General features: G+C 41.8%; 1 protein-coding gene across 1 annotated transcript in view; it reads right to left on the bottom strand.

The window, feature by feature from the left end:
- LOC115459555 (lipoxygenase homology domain-containing protein 1) overlaps nucleotides 1-16,115 on the bottom strand; it is a 98,245-nt gene that overhangs the window by 28,738 nt on the left and 53,392 nt on the right. The window contains exons 6-11 of the mRNA XM_030189395.1: nucleotides 15,315-15,466; nucleotides 7,171-7,249; nucleotides 6,106-6,181; nucleotides 3,401-3,477; nucleotides 3,260-3,291; nucleotides 2,965-3,094 (exon numbers count right to left, since the gene is read on the bottom strand). Of these exons, the coding sequence (XP_030045255.1) occupies nucleotides 2,965-3,094; nucleotides 3,260-3,291; nucleotides 3,401-3,477; nucleotides 6,106-6,181; nucleotides 7,171-7,249; nucleotides 15,315-15,466 (546 nt within the window). The remainder of the gene's footprint in view (nucleotides 1-2,964; nucleotides 3,095-3,259; nucleotides 3,292-3,400; nucleotides 3,478-6,105; nucleotides 6,182-7,170; nucleotides 7,250-15,314; nucleotides 15,467-16,115) is intronic.

The raw sequence follows: 16,115 nt of genomic DNA, 5'->3' as shown, positions 1-16,115 counted from the left end.
TGAAGAGAGAAAAGCTAAGATAAAACCATCACAGGCCTGGCATGCACTTCTAGTGGAGAAAATACTTACTAAAGGAAACATAGACATTGGTGCAAATCCATGCAGTATTTTGAGTCAAAGTAAGCAATTTGAAATTTGCACCTGCTCTAAAAAGGCAGCAATGAAGATGGCATAATAAAGGACTAATACCATAAAATTTGGGGGCTCTGCATAACATCCTTGCTGTAGCATTCTGTACAATCTGCAGTTTCTTTCTAATCTTGTCTGTACTGCCCACAAAATCACATTGCAATAATCTATAGAGATTGAATACAGGCCTGCATTCATTTTAAATTTATCAAATCAAAGTATTTATGAATACAATATGTGTCTCAATTAAAAAAAAATGTTTTCTTAATTACAGCATTAATTTGAGTCTCCCAGGCAGGGGTGTAGCAATGAGGAGGGCCTTGGGGACCTCGGTCCCCCAATTTGTGTTTGGGGGCCCTGGCTGGAAGAGGTCCCCATTCCTCGACAGCAGGTGTACTCCTCCACTTGTAACCACTGCTGCCGCTGCAGCGGGCCTTCCTCCACCATGCATGCTCAGTTTTTGTGAAACTGAGCATGTTTGGGGGGGGGGGGGGCGAGCTCTCCTATGCATGCTCGGTTTCGTGGAAACCGAGCATGCGCTGAGGGGAAAGGGCCAGCACGGAGGTGGCAGAAGTCAGAGGAGGGAGCACTTCTGCTGATGGGGTTGGGGACCATCACCAGCTGAAGTATGAGGGGGTTACGGGTGGGGGGGGGGACAAAGAGCAGCGGCAAGGAGAGACAAAATTTTGTGCCCCACCACACCTTGTGCCCTGGTACCCTCAAAATTCGAGGTCTGGCTATGCACCTACTCCCCTGATAAGGTAGAATCAATTACAATACCTAAAACTCTCGATGAAGTTTCCAGTGGAAATCCAGTCTATTGATATATAAAGACTGATAGGCTATTATATTAGTTGGCGTGTGTATCAGTAGCATTGTTCTTCCAAGAACTGAGCATGTACGAGAAGTCCCAGGGCTGGTGGCTGGAGGCACGCCACTGACTTCTGCACTAAAGAAGCAGCACGAGGAGGAGGGGAACGGATCCAGAACTGTATTTTTTTGGCTAGGAGGGAGGAATATGTTGACCCCCCCAAAAAAAAAAAAATTTGGAGGGCTGGCTACACCCCTGGTGTGTATCCATAGAATTTTAGAAAGATAGAGATGCAGGTGAAGGGCTGGGAATGGAATGATAGATAGGAGGAGAAAGAGGAAAAAGAGAAGGGGTGAGACAACTGAAAGAAGAGGAGAGAGATGGAGGAAGACAGAAGTGAACAGATGGTGATGAAGGAAAAATATAGAAAGTTAGAGAAGACAGGTGGAGAAAAGAGATACTAGGGAGAACAATGAGCAGGGTTTAGTTTACATTTTTTACTTGCTTGGTGGGGGTGGGGAGGAGGTTATGTGCACTGCAGCACTTAAGAACATAAGTGTTGCCATACTGGGTCAGACCAGTGGTCCATCTAGCCTAGTATGCTGTTTCCAACAGTGGCCAATTCAGGTTATAAGTACCTGGCAGAATCTCAAATAGCTGCAAGATCCCATGCTACCAACCCCAAGGTAAGCTCTTGCTTGCTGTACTTCCACTCCCCTTCGGTCTCCATACCATCAAAAAACAATCTTGGGCTGTCTGGATTTACTAGAAATTTCAATGCTTCATGGGTCTTAATCTGCTTTGGTGAGTCAGTTATTATAAACTAGACTGATCCTTGCTTGCATTCTCCTCTTCAAGCTTTTTTTTTTCAGTGCTACTAGTAATGTGAATTGAACTACAAAGAAGGGCATAATCGAAAGGGACATCCACGTTTTCATGAGGACGTCCTTGCAGAACGTTCCCAACCAGGGATGGGGAAACCCGTATTTTCGAAACAAGATGGCTGTCCATCTTTTGTTTCGATAATACGGTCAGGGACGTCCAAATCCTGAAATGTGGTCATCCCTAGACTTGGTCGTTTTTGATTTTCGGCGATAATGGAAACCAAAGGCGTCCCTCTCAGAAACGACGAAAAGCCATTTGGCCGTGGGAGGAGCCAGCATTCGTAGTGCACTGGTCCTCCTGACATGCTAGGACACCAACCGGACATGCTACAGGGCACTGCAGTGGACTTCAGAAATTGCTCCCAGGTACATAGCTCCCTTACCTTGTGTGCTGAGCCCCCCAAAAACCACTACCCACAACTGTACACCACTACCATAGCCCTTACGGGTGAAGGGGAGCACCTAGATGTGGGTACAGTGGGTTTGTGGTGGGTTTTGGAGGGCTCACTGTTTCCTCCACAAATGTAACAGATGGGGGGGATGGGGCTGGGTCCTCCTGTCTGAAGTGCACTGCACCCACTAAAACTGCTCCAGGGACCTGCATACTGCTGTGATGGAGCTGAGTATGACATCTGAGGCTGGCATAAAATATTTTAAAGATGTTTTTTGAGGGTGGGAGGGGGTTAGTGACCACTGGGGAAGTAACAGGAGGTAATCCCAGATTCCCTCTGGTGGTCATCTGGTCAGTTCGGGCACCTTTTTGTGGCTTGGTCGTAAGAAAAACACGACCAGGTAAAGTCGTCCAAGTGTTCGTCAGGGACGTCCTTGTTTTTTCCATTATGGGCTGAGGACGACCAAGTGTTAGGCACGCCCAAGTCCCGTCTTAGCTATGCCTCCGACACGCCCCTGTGAACTTTGGCCGTTCCTGCGATGGAAAGCAGTTGGGGACGTCCAAAATTGGCTTTTGATTATACCGATTTGGACGACCCAGTGAGAAGGACTTCCATCTTCTGATTTGTGTAGAAAGGTGGGCGTCCTTCTCTTTTGAAAATAAGCCCGAAAGTATCTGAAATTATTGAGTGCCACTACCGAACCCCCAAACTCCCACCATGTCTTTCTACAAGCACAAAAGAATTTTACCATATTTGTCCTTTTTCTCCCCAAGAGCATCGACTGTGCCATCTGGACTGAGGCGAATGAATCTCTCCATCGCTTTGCAGTATAGCTGAACAGTGTTACCTTTCTGAAACTTCCATCTTTCAACATCCCACTAATTAGAAAGAAAAACAACAGCAACATTAATTTAGATAGGGATGCAGGAAGGAAAACACATCAGCTAATCTGTTTTCTGCATTCATTTTGTGCTTTAATGTTTAAAATGAATTTTGTTTAACTTTGTGTCAATTAATTTGTTTAGAAAATCAAAAGTCCTTACAACTTCCTTTCTTTTCATTTCCAGTTCTTGGCCTGTAGAGACAAAAGAGAGTAAAATCAGTTTACCCTATGTTATGACTCAACTTGACAATTTTATCAGTAGCAATAAATACCACAAGTCTCATTTTTTTTTTGTACATACTTGCTGGGAAGGTGAAATTGTCTGCCACATGGAGTTCTCTTACAATTTTTCCATCATCTTCTCCCTGGTCTAGCCATCTGTGAAAAGAAACAGTATGGTGTTACCTGCTATAGTCTAACACCAGGGTTCACTCATGGTCTTTGTTAGATTTTTTTTTTAGTTTACTTTTAAATAAAATGACATTTTGCATTTTATACTAAAGGGATTTCTCAGCTTGATTCTAATGATTACTACTACTGTACTATTCTATTTCACTTCTTATCGCAGAAGCTTCTAGCCTTCTATGCCACACCCATCTCTCCCCCTCCCCCCCCCCCAAAAATAAGAAAGTTTAGTTCACTGTAGAACAGGAGGATATGGTACAGACATTCAAATACTTCTAAGACATACATTAAGAATTCTAGACTGCTCTTTTTGGTTCATTTTACACAGTCAGGGGTGTAGTTATCAATGTGTGCTATCATTGAGACATATTATTTTACCACTAACTTGTGCTATTTTAGCACAGGTCCCATTTAACGTAATTAGACTATAGTTGCTAACACTAGGGTTAACAGTTTCAAAAAACATATCTTAACAGTAGCCCATGCTGATAACTCCCCTCCACCTCTGTTTAATAAAGAAATAAATTGTGCCCACTTTAATTTATAGCAGAAAAAACAAAGCAGACCTGGGGTCCCTTTTACTAAGGTGCGCTGAAAAATGGGCTGCGCTAGCATAGGCACATGTTTTGGGCATGCATAGATCCATATTTCAGCACACCTTTTTAAAATTTTTGCCGAAAATGGACATGCGGCAAAATAAAAATTGGCACACGTCCATTTTGGGTCTGAGACCTTACCGCCAGCCATTGACTTAGTGGTAAGGTCTCGCGCATTAACCGTGCAGTAATCGTCTACGCGCATAGAATGATGATTATCGCCCGGTTTCTGCTGCTCGCCAGAAAATACAAATTATATTCCGGCACGCGTAGCGGATGCTCAGCAACAATGAAATTACCGCAAGGGCCACATGGTAGCCGAGTGGTAACTCCAAATTGACACATGTTGGGCACACGTAGGCGCGTATGCGGCTTAGTAAAAGGACCCCCTGAAGTCCGAGAAATTCTTTATTGAGATAGACCCGATGAGGACACATTTCACCAAAAAGGTTGCATCAGGGGTTGACAAACCACTATTTAAAATACACATAGAAATGTATAAAAATATAAGGGTTAAAACATACACAACAAAATGATGCATATCAATATGCAAAACTAAAAACAAGCTAATATTCCAACATACAAAAGTAAAAATATATACTGAAAATCTTAAAGAATAAGGTAAGAAAATATTAGACTAAGAAATCACTAAAAAGAAGACAGACCTTAAAAAATGTGACATGTCAATAAAAGGTGCCTACAATACAGTAGAAGTGGAGCATAGCACATACTGGTGTAACATATCAATCATATGAACTCTAATAAAATGAAAATACATACAGTTGAAAGTGAAAAAAGTGGCATAATATTCTGAATCTGTGAGTGCCAAAGTAAAGTTTCAAACCCCTGATGCAGCCTATTTGGCGAAACGTGGTCACGTCGGGTCTATCTCAATAAAGAATTTCTCAGACTCCTGGTCTGCTTTGGCTTTTCTGCTCATTGGTGGCTATGGACTTGAAGAGCCTCTTTTTGGTGTTGTGCACATTAATTTATAGGCACTTATTGTAAGCTATGTGCCTAATTCAGAGTTAACGCCTAAATAGGAGGCAGTAAGTGGTCCCACATTATCTCTCAGTAGGTACATTAATGCATGACCTGCAATAAAAATAATGGGAAGGCCCCTGCTTGATGCGATGTTAGTTTTGTGCTTACTGCATGTTAAAATCCAGCGTTATAATGTATCAAGCCCAAAACATAATGCACTTTAGTAAAAGACACCCTAGTTACTAAAAACTAGGGTTAACAGTAAAATAACATGTCTTAATGGTCATTCATGTTGATTACTTCCCCCTCTGTTTAACAAAAAATGTGTAATGAGTGCAGATTGATAGTGTGCGCAGTAATTTGTAGGGACAATGCATGTTAAAATCTATTTGTTCAAGGTGTACTAAAGAACACACATCCTTACAATATATTGTTTCAGTGTCAGTGAAATTGTGGAAGAGCAGTTCTCAAATGTGACCACCATAGCATCATGCAGCGCAGCCACCAATGAATTATTTTTTGGCCACTGTGAAGATGTCAATTAACTGTAACTGTATTTTAGAAAAATTTGTCAATTAGTCATCAACCAAGGGCCATCAAAAATATATTGTGGGTTTCCCTGTTGTAAAACAAGAGGTTGTGATATGGCGTGTGTTATGGAGTGATATGGTTGTGACTGGATTCTGCAAGTTCACCTTGGATCTCAAGACACCCTCCTCCCTTGTTTCAGTTTGTAGCTTGGTTATACCAGGCTTACTTATGGGGCTGCATTACTCCCTAGCTGGTGATTTTAGCCAACCAGGAAGCAGCTACTGAGGCTGTGCCTGAACCTCTGGGCTATTTATCACAGAAGGAGACATCCTCACCTCAATTTGGTAGGTTGGACCCTCCTTCATGACCTCGCAGATGATTGTATTATACCTATAGTAGGTAAGAGTTAGGATTCCATTTTTAAAGAAGTAATACCACCAAAACATATTCCTCGGTCGCATCAGGGTAAAAAAAAAAAAAAAGAACCAACCTGTGACACAGGAAAATATATTCCATATCTTTTATGGGATCCTTGATTACAACCTTATCCAGAAACCAGCCATTCCCTAAAAATAACAATGAAAACATCAATACTTTTGAAATAGAAAGAGTAATTCTTACACTCCCTAAGATGCTTGTAGGCCTGTGAGTTTCCTTTTGTATGTTCTCAGAAATCCACAAATATACTGTACTATTCCCACCCAAACCCGGTTGTGCACTATACCATGAGTATTATATAAAAGAATGCAAAGCCTTTTGTAAATTAAAAGTAAGGAAGTTGGGAAATACATGTCTAGATTGCAGCAGGTCCTTACCAAGTAATAGATTCAAAAAAAGAGTAGCATCACTTTAAGGGCCACTTTTACAACTGACACATGCATGTTTTGGCACTTACATTTCTATATTTTTATCTTTGGTTTTAAAACTGGACATCAGGAAGAGCCAGTTAAGGAGAGGTAAGCACAATTGCCCCCCAAATCACTGGTGTAAACTCCAGGTGTAAATCAGCAGTTAGTTGACGAATCAGGTAGAAATGCTGACATCCAGATTTTTAAAACTATGTTTAAAACTGGAAATACACAAATACTTTTCTGACCTCTCCAAAGCACACCCATAACAAGCTCCATTAGAAACTGAGAATTCATGCATGTAAATAACAGCTTTTTACAATAGCTTGTTATACATGTTGGTCATTTGCACATGTAAACACTGCAATCTGCATGTGTAAAAACCATGCAAACCTTCTCAAATGAGCTCTAATTTTTATTTTTATTTTTTTAAATTTTTTTTTGCTTTAACAATACCTGTGGCTAATGTTATGTTACTGTTTGCTTATTACTTTGTATGATGAATCAGTTGCACAATGTTTAGATGTAAATAAATATTAACAAAATCTGTGGCCCAGTTGCAAAAGTCCAACCCACTCTTACTGGGAAATCACTGTTGTCCAAACAATCTAAAATAGCACCAATATATTCTCTACAAATACAAGTCTATTTGCATATGAACAAAGTCTGCTTGCAAAAATCCCACCAATTCTACAGCTCTTTCTTACCTGCTTCTGGTCCATCATGGCCTACAACAATCTTAGACAAATTTCCAAGATGCACAGCTTCAATTTGGAAGGAATCTGTCTGCAAGATATGAAAATTAAATATACCTGTGAGACTCCTACCTGTAATGTGAAATGAAATGAATGTAAAGCTTTACATTTCAAGGTCATCAAACTGAAATATAATTTAGGCTGGTATTGTGATCAGTAGGCTGTTTAATAGTGATGATCAGTGGTTCCCAAACCTGTCCTGTGAGATGCCCAAACAGTTGGATTTTCATATTCTTGTAATGAATGTGCATGAAATGGATTTGCAGCCATGCTTTCATCTATATCAAGCATTTTCATTGTGGATATTCTTAGAACCCAAGGTTTGGGAAATAAGGCATAATTCACAGCAGACAGGTAATATTGAACTGCTTGATAATTTACTGATATTTTTTTACTCAACAAATAGTTAATCTCTGGAACTCATTACCAGAGAATGTGGCAACAGTGATTAGCATATCTAAGTTTAAAAAAAGGTTTGGACAAGTTCCTGGAGGAAAAGTCCATAGACTGCTATTGAGACAGACATACTATTTAGGTTTCTGCCAGGTACTTGTTACCTTGATTGACCAATGTTGGAAGCAATATACTGGGCTAGATGGACCATTGGTTTGACCCAGTATGGCTATATATATTTAGAGAGAGAGAGAGAGAGAGAGAGATGGCCCAGAATGCCCAGATTTATAGGGGACATGATTAGGGTATGGTTTAAGTGGAGCAAAAAAGTATACATTTTACAGTGTGGCTATACACATAATTTTTAAAATGTCCCCCATCAGCTTTTGGACCCTCACTGAGACACATGTAATTTTCAGCAAAGTGCTCGTTCTGGCCAGGGTTGGAAACATGTGAATGAATAAGGGTGCAATTGTATATAGCCCCCAATAGTTTATTTCACCTTTAAAAAGTAAAACTTAGCCATTTAGGGTTTATCCACTAATTGACAGCACTTATGCCTTTCCAGAACATGGCTCTTCTACATAAAATTGTCAGCGAGTGCACATTAAACACCAAAAATCGACACCTACATATGCATTCACTGACACTTGCATGCCCAGACTATGGCACTAGGAATGCCTGTATGCAGATTATATAAAAATAGGTGCACACGTTTCATATATGTGATTTCACTATTTTATAAAAGATCTTTTCTGCATTTAAAAGAAGCAGCACACGAGAAAAAAAGCTTTTTTTAAAATTAACTCCCCTCTAGTTAGCACATCTTCCCTATCAATACTTTCAAAATGTTTTGTTTTTGGAGTTCATAGAGGCTCCCTCCATGGAATTAGCTTTCAAATATCATGACCAACCTTCATTTACCAGACAATATTCAGCCAGCGGCAGTCAGCAGCTCTTTTAAGTGCTGACTCTTGCCGGAAAAATTAAATCTGGATATTTAATGCTGGGCCATGGCTGAGTATCAGCACTGAAGATCCAAGTATGACAAGACGTGTCCTGGCTGCTGGAGCTCATGTGGGTCCCAGCTGACATTCAGACTGGACCCACATAAGGGGATCTGTCAGGTCCCCAAAACTCCTGTCCCCTTTCTGGGCCTAATCCCCCTCTTTTTTCATTTATTAGTTTGTATCCCGCTTTGAACCACTAGTTGGGAGTTGGCAGGTTGTTAGGAATCGCATCACAATCACATTTTCCCCTTCTCTCCCTACTCCCATGTTTAGCATCTTGCCTCTGTCTCCCTATCCCACCATTTATTTTATTGTTTATTTATTTATTGATTTGGATTTATTAGCCACCTTTATAAAGAGATTCATCCAAGCCCATCATCTCTCCTCTGGTTTTTCTACCCTAGATAGGGTCCAGCATATCCCTTTGCATCCCTATCTGACCTCTGAGCCCCTATTTCCTCCCCCCACCATGTCCACAATCTCACACTCACCCCACCCCACCCCACTTAAGTATGTCCTTTCTCTTTCTCCCTCCGTAAGTCATTAAGGGGTCCTTTTACTAAGATGAGCTGAAAATGGGCTGCGCTTAGTGTAGGCACGTGTTTTGGATGCACACAGATCCATTTTTCAGCGCGCCTGTAAAAAAGGCCTTTTTTTAACCAAAAATAGACATGCAGCAAAATCAAAATTGGCACGTCCATTTTGGGTCTGAGACCTTACCGCCATCCATTCACTTAGCAGTAAGGTCTCATGCATTAGCTGGACGGTAATCGTCAATGTGCATACAATGGCGATTACCACCCGGTTTTTGCCATGCGCTGGAAAATAAAATATATTTTCCGACGTGCATGAAAAATGAAATTACCACCCAGGCCATGCGGTAGCTGGGCAGTAACTCCAAATTGATGCATGTTATGCACAAGTAGGCACCAGCGCGGCTTAGTAAAAGGGCCCCTAACGTCCTTCCCCATCCTAATTCATTATCTGACTGCGCGGCCTGTAATTGACATCCCATCCCCCCACCCCCCCACTATGCATGACCATATCTCAGTGGCGTAGCAAGGGCGGAGCGGTGGGGGCGGTCCGCCCCGGGTGCAAGCTGCTGGGGGGTGTCGGCTCTGCTGGTTCCCTACTCCCTCTGCCCCGGAACAGGTTCCTGTTCCGGGGAAGAGGGAGCAGGGAACCAGCGGAACCGACACCCCCCCCCCCCCAGTGGCGTTCACACGGCAGGCAAGAATGCAGTTGGGGGGGGCTTGGGTGATGCGTCGAGGGGGGTTGATGCTCGAGGGGGATGTCATGCTGCACCGGGGACGGGGGTGCGCAGCCGCCCTCACTACGCCACTGCCATATCTGTTCTGCTTTCTTTTCCACTGGACCTCCTCAATCTAGCATCTGCACTAGCCTCGATCCAGATTTGCATCTTTCTTCTCTCATCTGTTTTCTCTGCCACTGCTACTTTCTACGATGTGCAGCAGCGGAAATAAAGCAGAGAGAGATCCACAGAGCTTATTATCTTGCCTGCACTGCTACACACTCTGCCGGTTTCAGTGCCAGACCCACTGCTCAATCAAAGGGGGCAGGACCAGCACCGACACAATATGTAGCAATACAGGCAAGATGAAAGACTCCATGGATCTCTCTCTGCTTTATTGCCGCTGCTGCACATTGCAGAAAGCAGCAGTAGCAGAGGAAACAGAGGGGAGAAGACAGGTGTGAATCAGAGGAGGAGTTAGATCCGCAAGGACTGGGGTGGCAAACCATGTTTTTGAGGTATCACTGCCACGCTGTAGCGACACCTATGGCTATTGTTCTGCTACTGCTGTCCTAAATTCAACATTGTTGAATTTTATTGATTTTTGTCTGGAAGATCTTGCTAGTAACGGTAAAATTTATGATTATTTGTTGTTTGTCTATTTGATTTGGTGGTCATTCGATTATTTATATTATTTTGCATATTTTAATTGTTTTTATATTTATGGTTATTTTTAGACCCCTGACGAAGGCATACTCCAAAACTTGTCCGAGTCAGGTCCTTTTTGCAATAAAAACTTCTATGGTGAACTCTAGTATGTCTTCATTCCCTAGATCACCACTGCTGATTGTGTTGCCTGTGTTCTGCGGAGGTTTTCTCCTGTTTTTTTTTTCACTAAAATCAACTACTCCCGATGCTAAATTCCTGAAACAGGGTGTTCAGAACAAGACAGTGTCAGAAATATTTGTTTGGACACCCAAGGTATGCCTTTCCTGCACGGTCATGGTTAGCCTCAGGCACCCAACTGGGTTGTGGCCCTCAAGGACTGTGGTTGCCAACCCCTACCCTAGATCCATTGTTGTGGACTGCAGTTTGTGTTACAAATCTGGAGGTTCAGGGTTTATACTGAGATTCTCAGAGTTGCCAAGTTACCCAGTTCCAACAGGGAGATTTTAGGCCATTTCTCATTTCAGCCAACCCTGTACTGATGCATTATGGGACATGCAGCATGGATTTCATTGGATAGAATTGGGGACTATAACTCCCACACTGCTTTGTGGTGTAAGGCTCAGCCAAAAAGTCTCCCTCTTGGAAATAGGTAGCTTGGCATATCTGGTTTCTGGTCTGTCTTGTATGGAATCCAGATTTCACTCCCATGTAGAAGAATTTGTGAAATAATGCTGTCATTTTTCAATGGTAGTTTTCTGAGTGATACTATCTAACGAGATTCTTTATGCATAGCAGTTCCTTGGGACTTCTAGTGTCTTTCATAGCTTATTTAAAGGTGTAGGGAATAATTATGATGTATGAAAATGTCACTTTGGCTGTCCTCCCTTACCTGGCTTGCCTCCCTGTTGCCACCCCAAATATCTATCTAAAGATGCCACTGACTATAGCACCTCTGGGATTGTGTGACCTGAGACCATCTCTACTGTCTTCAATTCAAACATAGTATAAATCAGATACAGGAATCTTGAAGTGCTTCTAGGGTGTTAATAAGCTTATTCTTTCAGCTAAGCATTTACAAGACTGGCAGTAATCCTTCATTTGACAATCACTTTGAATACTGACCCCAGTGTGATCAAATTTGTCATCACTAAAATGAAGATGCAAAAAAAAAAAAAAAAAAGTTCTGCTGTATCACTTAGGGCCTGTTTTACAAAGTCACGCTAGCAATTCCCAAGTAGCAAATGAGAGGAAACCCATAGGAATTGAATGGGCTTCTTCTCATTTGCCACACCGGAAATCACAAGTGCAGTTTAGTAAAAGAGGCTCTTAAAAAGGCAATTTGTTAGAAAAATAAAAAGGACAATTGCCAGGGTCAAAAATATGCATGAAGCATGGACTTTATTTTAAAAGACCTGCTTGGGAACCCAGATAAAATATACTCCATGCATCAAAAGAAGAGCAAATGACAGGTGAAAGAGAAGGTGAAAGTCTAAAGTTGATATTTTAAAAATTGTAAAGCAGATCCTGATGGACAAAATGAGCAGGCTAAATCTGTCAAGGTCCAATGGGGAGGATCCAAGACAACAACAGAGCAAGTGATCCACAAGATCCAAGATGGCAGTACAAAAGAGCAGATCACAGTAGGAAAATTCCTTTAAAATACTTTAGTCTATGTAGTGTGATCTAATGGCTACCACACCCACCTTTGAAGGTCTAAGGGGGCACAGAAAAGAAGGCTGAGCAGACAGGAAAACCTGGGTTAATAACTCGTTGGAAAAGGAAAAGACTAGAACATGGGTCCCCAAACCTGGTCCTGGAAGCACTCCAGCCAGTCAGGTTTTCAGGATATCCACAATCAATATGAATGAGAGAGATTTGCATGCATTACCTTCATTGCATGCAAATCTTTCTCATGAATATTCATTGTGGCTATCCTGAAAACCTGACTGGCTTGAGTGCCTCCAGGACCAAGTTTGGGAACTACTGGGTTACAGCAAAAACTTACCTTAGAAACCTCACTGTTATATTCCTGAAGAAAATGTTTCCAGCATTACCAGAAGCCCTGGCGGAAGGACAGGAAGGAGCAAGATGCAGAAAGAGGACTAGGTAGGCTAGATGGAAACCAGGCCTTCTGGGAGTTGTAGGCACATACACTTTCTGTGCAGGTAGACAGAGTATCTGATTAGCAACCCTTCCAAGCTGCAAAGAGGGGGGTAGAGCTGAATGTCTTTCCAAATTAAGGAAAGCAGGGTAATTCATTATTAACTCTCCCCTAGCTATGAAAAGCAGGGTGAGATGGCAACCTTTCGCACTCAGAAAAGCCAGCAAATATTAAGGGAAGGCGGCTCCAAGCACAAAGAAGAAAGCAATGGAATATTCCCCTGAGTAATATAGAAGTATACACCTACTACCTGCCCAGTGGAGAAAGAAAGCTCTGGGATAAAGGGAGCTAGCTTCATTGTGAAGAGATAAGAGATACAAGAGGTCAGTTTCCTGATAGGTATGTTTGCATAAGGGGAAGGAAGCTAGAATAATAGCATTCCCTTAGAAATGTAAGACAAGAGTGTACTGGAAGGAAAGATAAGTCTGAGGCAGAAAGTAAGTCAGGAGTTGTGGGTTCAAATCCCACCTGGAACTGCAAGAAAGCCCAGTGGCCTAATGGAGAAGGCAGAAGGTACTGTCATCCTAAGTCTAGACCTGTGAATTCATCCCACCTAAGCTAGCAAGGGAAATAAATCATAGTATAATCCTGGTCTCCTGCACAAGTTCTGGGCACTAGCTAAGCTCTCAGGGCAGGCACCTGAGATCAGGGCCACAAACTAAATTTCTGATTTACTGAGCTAGGTGCAGGCTAGGCCCAGACTTAATTCTGGTAGGCCATAGGGTGTTAAACCAGTTTCTGTATTTCCCTCTTAGTCTCTGAGCAAATTAACTTCACTCACATGCCAAAGAAACTTCCTACTCCAGGATTTATATTAAGTGCAAGAACTTTACTGGAATGCTGCAACTTGCAAATATCCAAACTTCAAACTTTTCTTTTAACAAACAGTTCAAGTTATTGGAAGAGGCATTTGTATCAGTCCAGATTATTGGCAAAAGTTCTAATAATTGAATTTATATTTTCTTGAAAAAACCTAGGGTATTTACATATTTACAGTACCATCCAGTTCTTCAATATCCATCCTTTCTGGTAAAACAGTCCAAGGCTGTGGCTTCCTACTCCTTCCATGGCAAGCTGTCCCACTGGGCCTTTACCCAGCTACCAGAACTCCTCAGGGCCGGACCTCCCTATCCGTCCTTTACCTTCAGAGGTTCACTTTGAGCTCCTGCCTCTGACACCAAACAGGCTTCTCCCTGCTCTGCTCCCAGGGGGGTTAACCCTTACTACCCATCTGGAGCTTTCCTTACAGTTACTCCTCTTGTTATCAAAAACTACTCCTTGATTCAGCCTTAGGTTATTGGACCCCAATCAGGATACCCCCTCTCTTCATGTTTCTTGGCATTGATGAAGGCAACCGAGACCATGTGCTCTCTAATACTATAACTTTTATAACATTCAAACTCCACCCCACATATGACATCCCCTGTCACTTTTCTCATAATACCTCCATTTGGGCTGGATTCTTCACCCTCTCACTCATACTGTCCCTTAAGTTCTCCCAGTGAATCTGGAGAGTTCACTAAACATTAAATGGACTAGGGGAAAATCCACTATTTCTGGGATAAGCAGTATAAAATGTTTTGTACTTTTTTGGGATCTTGCCAGGTATTTGTGACCTGGATTGGCCACTGTTGGAAAGAGGATGCTGGGCTTGATGGACCTTTGGTCTTTCCCAGTATGGCAATACTTATGTACTTATGAAAATAAGTGAGGTTGTGGGTTCAAGTCCCACCTGAGTTAGGAAGGCAAATAAAGGATACTGCAAACTTGGGCACCCAGGTTCTATTATAGAATAGGTTCCTTCTGCGCATTCTTGGAGCACCTAAATGGAAGAGCTCAGTTGCTGAATTGCTCTCCCCCCCCCCCCCCCCCCCCCCCCCACAATAACTTATACATTGAGAAGTTATTTATTAAAGACTTTTTTGATTGTATTTGACTTGATATGCAAGTAAAATGCTTGTTATAAAATTACCCCGAATGTAAAAGTATGCATGATGACAAGAATGTGTGTACTTTTACATGACTCTGGTATAGGCATGTTTGGGGGTGAATTTGGGCAAAGTTAAAATGTGCACCTATACGTTTTAAAATAGGGTGCGTTTACATGCACTATACACACCTATGGCATGGAGGGGTAGCCTAATGGTTAATGCAGATTTGATCCTGGTGACCTAGGTTCAATTCCCACTATGACTCCTTGTGACCTTGGGCAAGTCAATTAACCTTCCATTGTGAGCTCTCTGGGACAGAGAACATACCTGCCTGTATTGTGTACAGCGTTGCATACATCTAGAACTATAGAAATGATTAGTAGTAATGTGTACTTTTACAGCTTCTCCTGAACAGGTGTCAATATATTTGGGCACAATAGAGCCATGATTTCTGCATGATTTGTACTAGTATTTTGTAAAGGTAAGTTTTGCCACTTCCAAAATGTCCCAAATCCCACCGCCTTTTTACATTTATACTTTGGGTTTAAAATGATTTTATACAGTGAGTAGCATGTTCTCTAACCGCATGACAACTTTAAACTATTGACCTGAAACTAATTATGCATTGTGAAAAGGAACTAAAGCATGATACCCTGTAAAAGAACATTTTTGCCACTCACTTGTCCTTTTAAAAATTTTCGGTGTTTATTTGACCTAAATAGCAGCCTTGATCCCGAATCGCCCCTTTCTCCATAGACACAGATGTAGACACTTGCTTCGGTTCCAGCATTCCACACATCGCCCGTCATCACTTGTACTTCATATTTGGTCACTGTGATAAAAGAACAGAAACTTCAATGTGATGACGTTACTTCTATCTGTATAAATGATGGGATCTCCAATAGTATTTGCCATAGAGTGGCATCATTCACAACCAATCTTAAGTGTATTATGAATAGAAACTAGGGCATCAGGAACCAAAATGAGGCATGTGGAGAAGAATCCAATTAATCCTTAAAAAAAACAGATTGCGGCATTTTTTTTTTCAGAGTAAAGGGATGGGAACCCATAAATTTTTCATTTTGTGTTATTTTCCGTGTTGTTTCTGGGAATGTTCATTTTATTCATTTTTGTTTGGCCAATTTTTCATCACGGGGGCAAGGTCGTTGAGTGCAAACTCATTTGACAGATTGCCCACTACCCTCTAAATGCTATATATGGCACCCAAAGTTGCATATCCAACTTTGGGCACGCTTCCAAGATATGCATGCAAATAAATTGGATAATAAGCTCTGAACCATTAATAATTGGGTGCTATCAACCAATTATTGATAATTGGCACTCACTAAAATTTTTGCGTGCATCCGAATGCATGCTATTCTATACGGCACAGTCCTCAAAAGGGGACGTGGCCATGACCATGTCAAGAAAGTTCTGAAAAGTTGAGTACAGAATTACAGAATACTGCTTAACTGCATCTA

The sequence above is a fragment of the Microcaecilia unicolor genome, chromosome 1 (assembly GCF_901765095.1).
Source record: "Microcaecilia unicolor chromosome 1, aMicUni1.1, whole genome shotgun sequence".
Classification (NCBI taxonomy): domain Eukaryota; kingdom Metazoa; phylum Chordata; class Amphibia; order Gymnophiona; family Siphonopidae; genus Microcaecilia; species Microcaecilia unicolor.
Note: the sequence above shows the minus strand (reverse complement) of the source record. Positions and strands in the feature narration are given on the sequence as shown.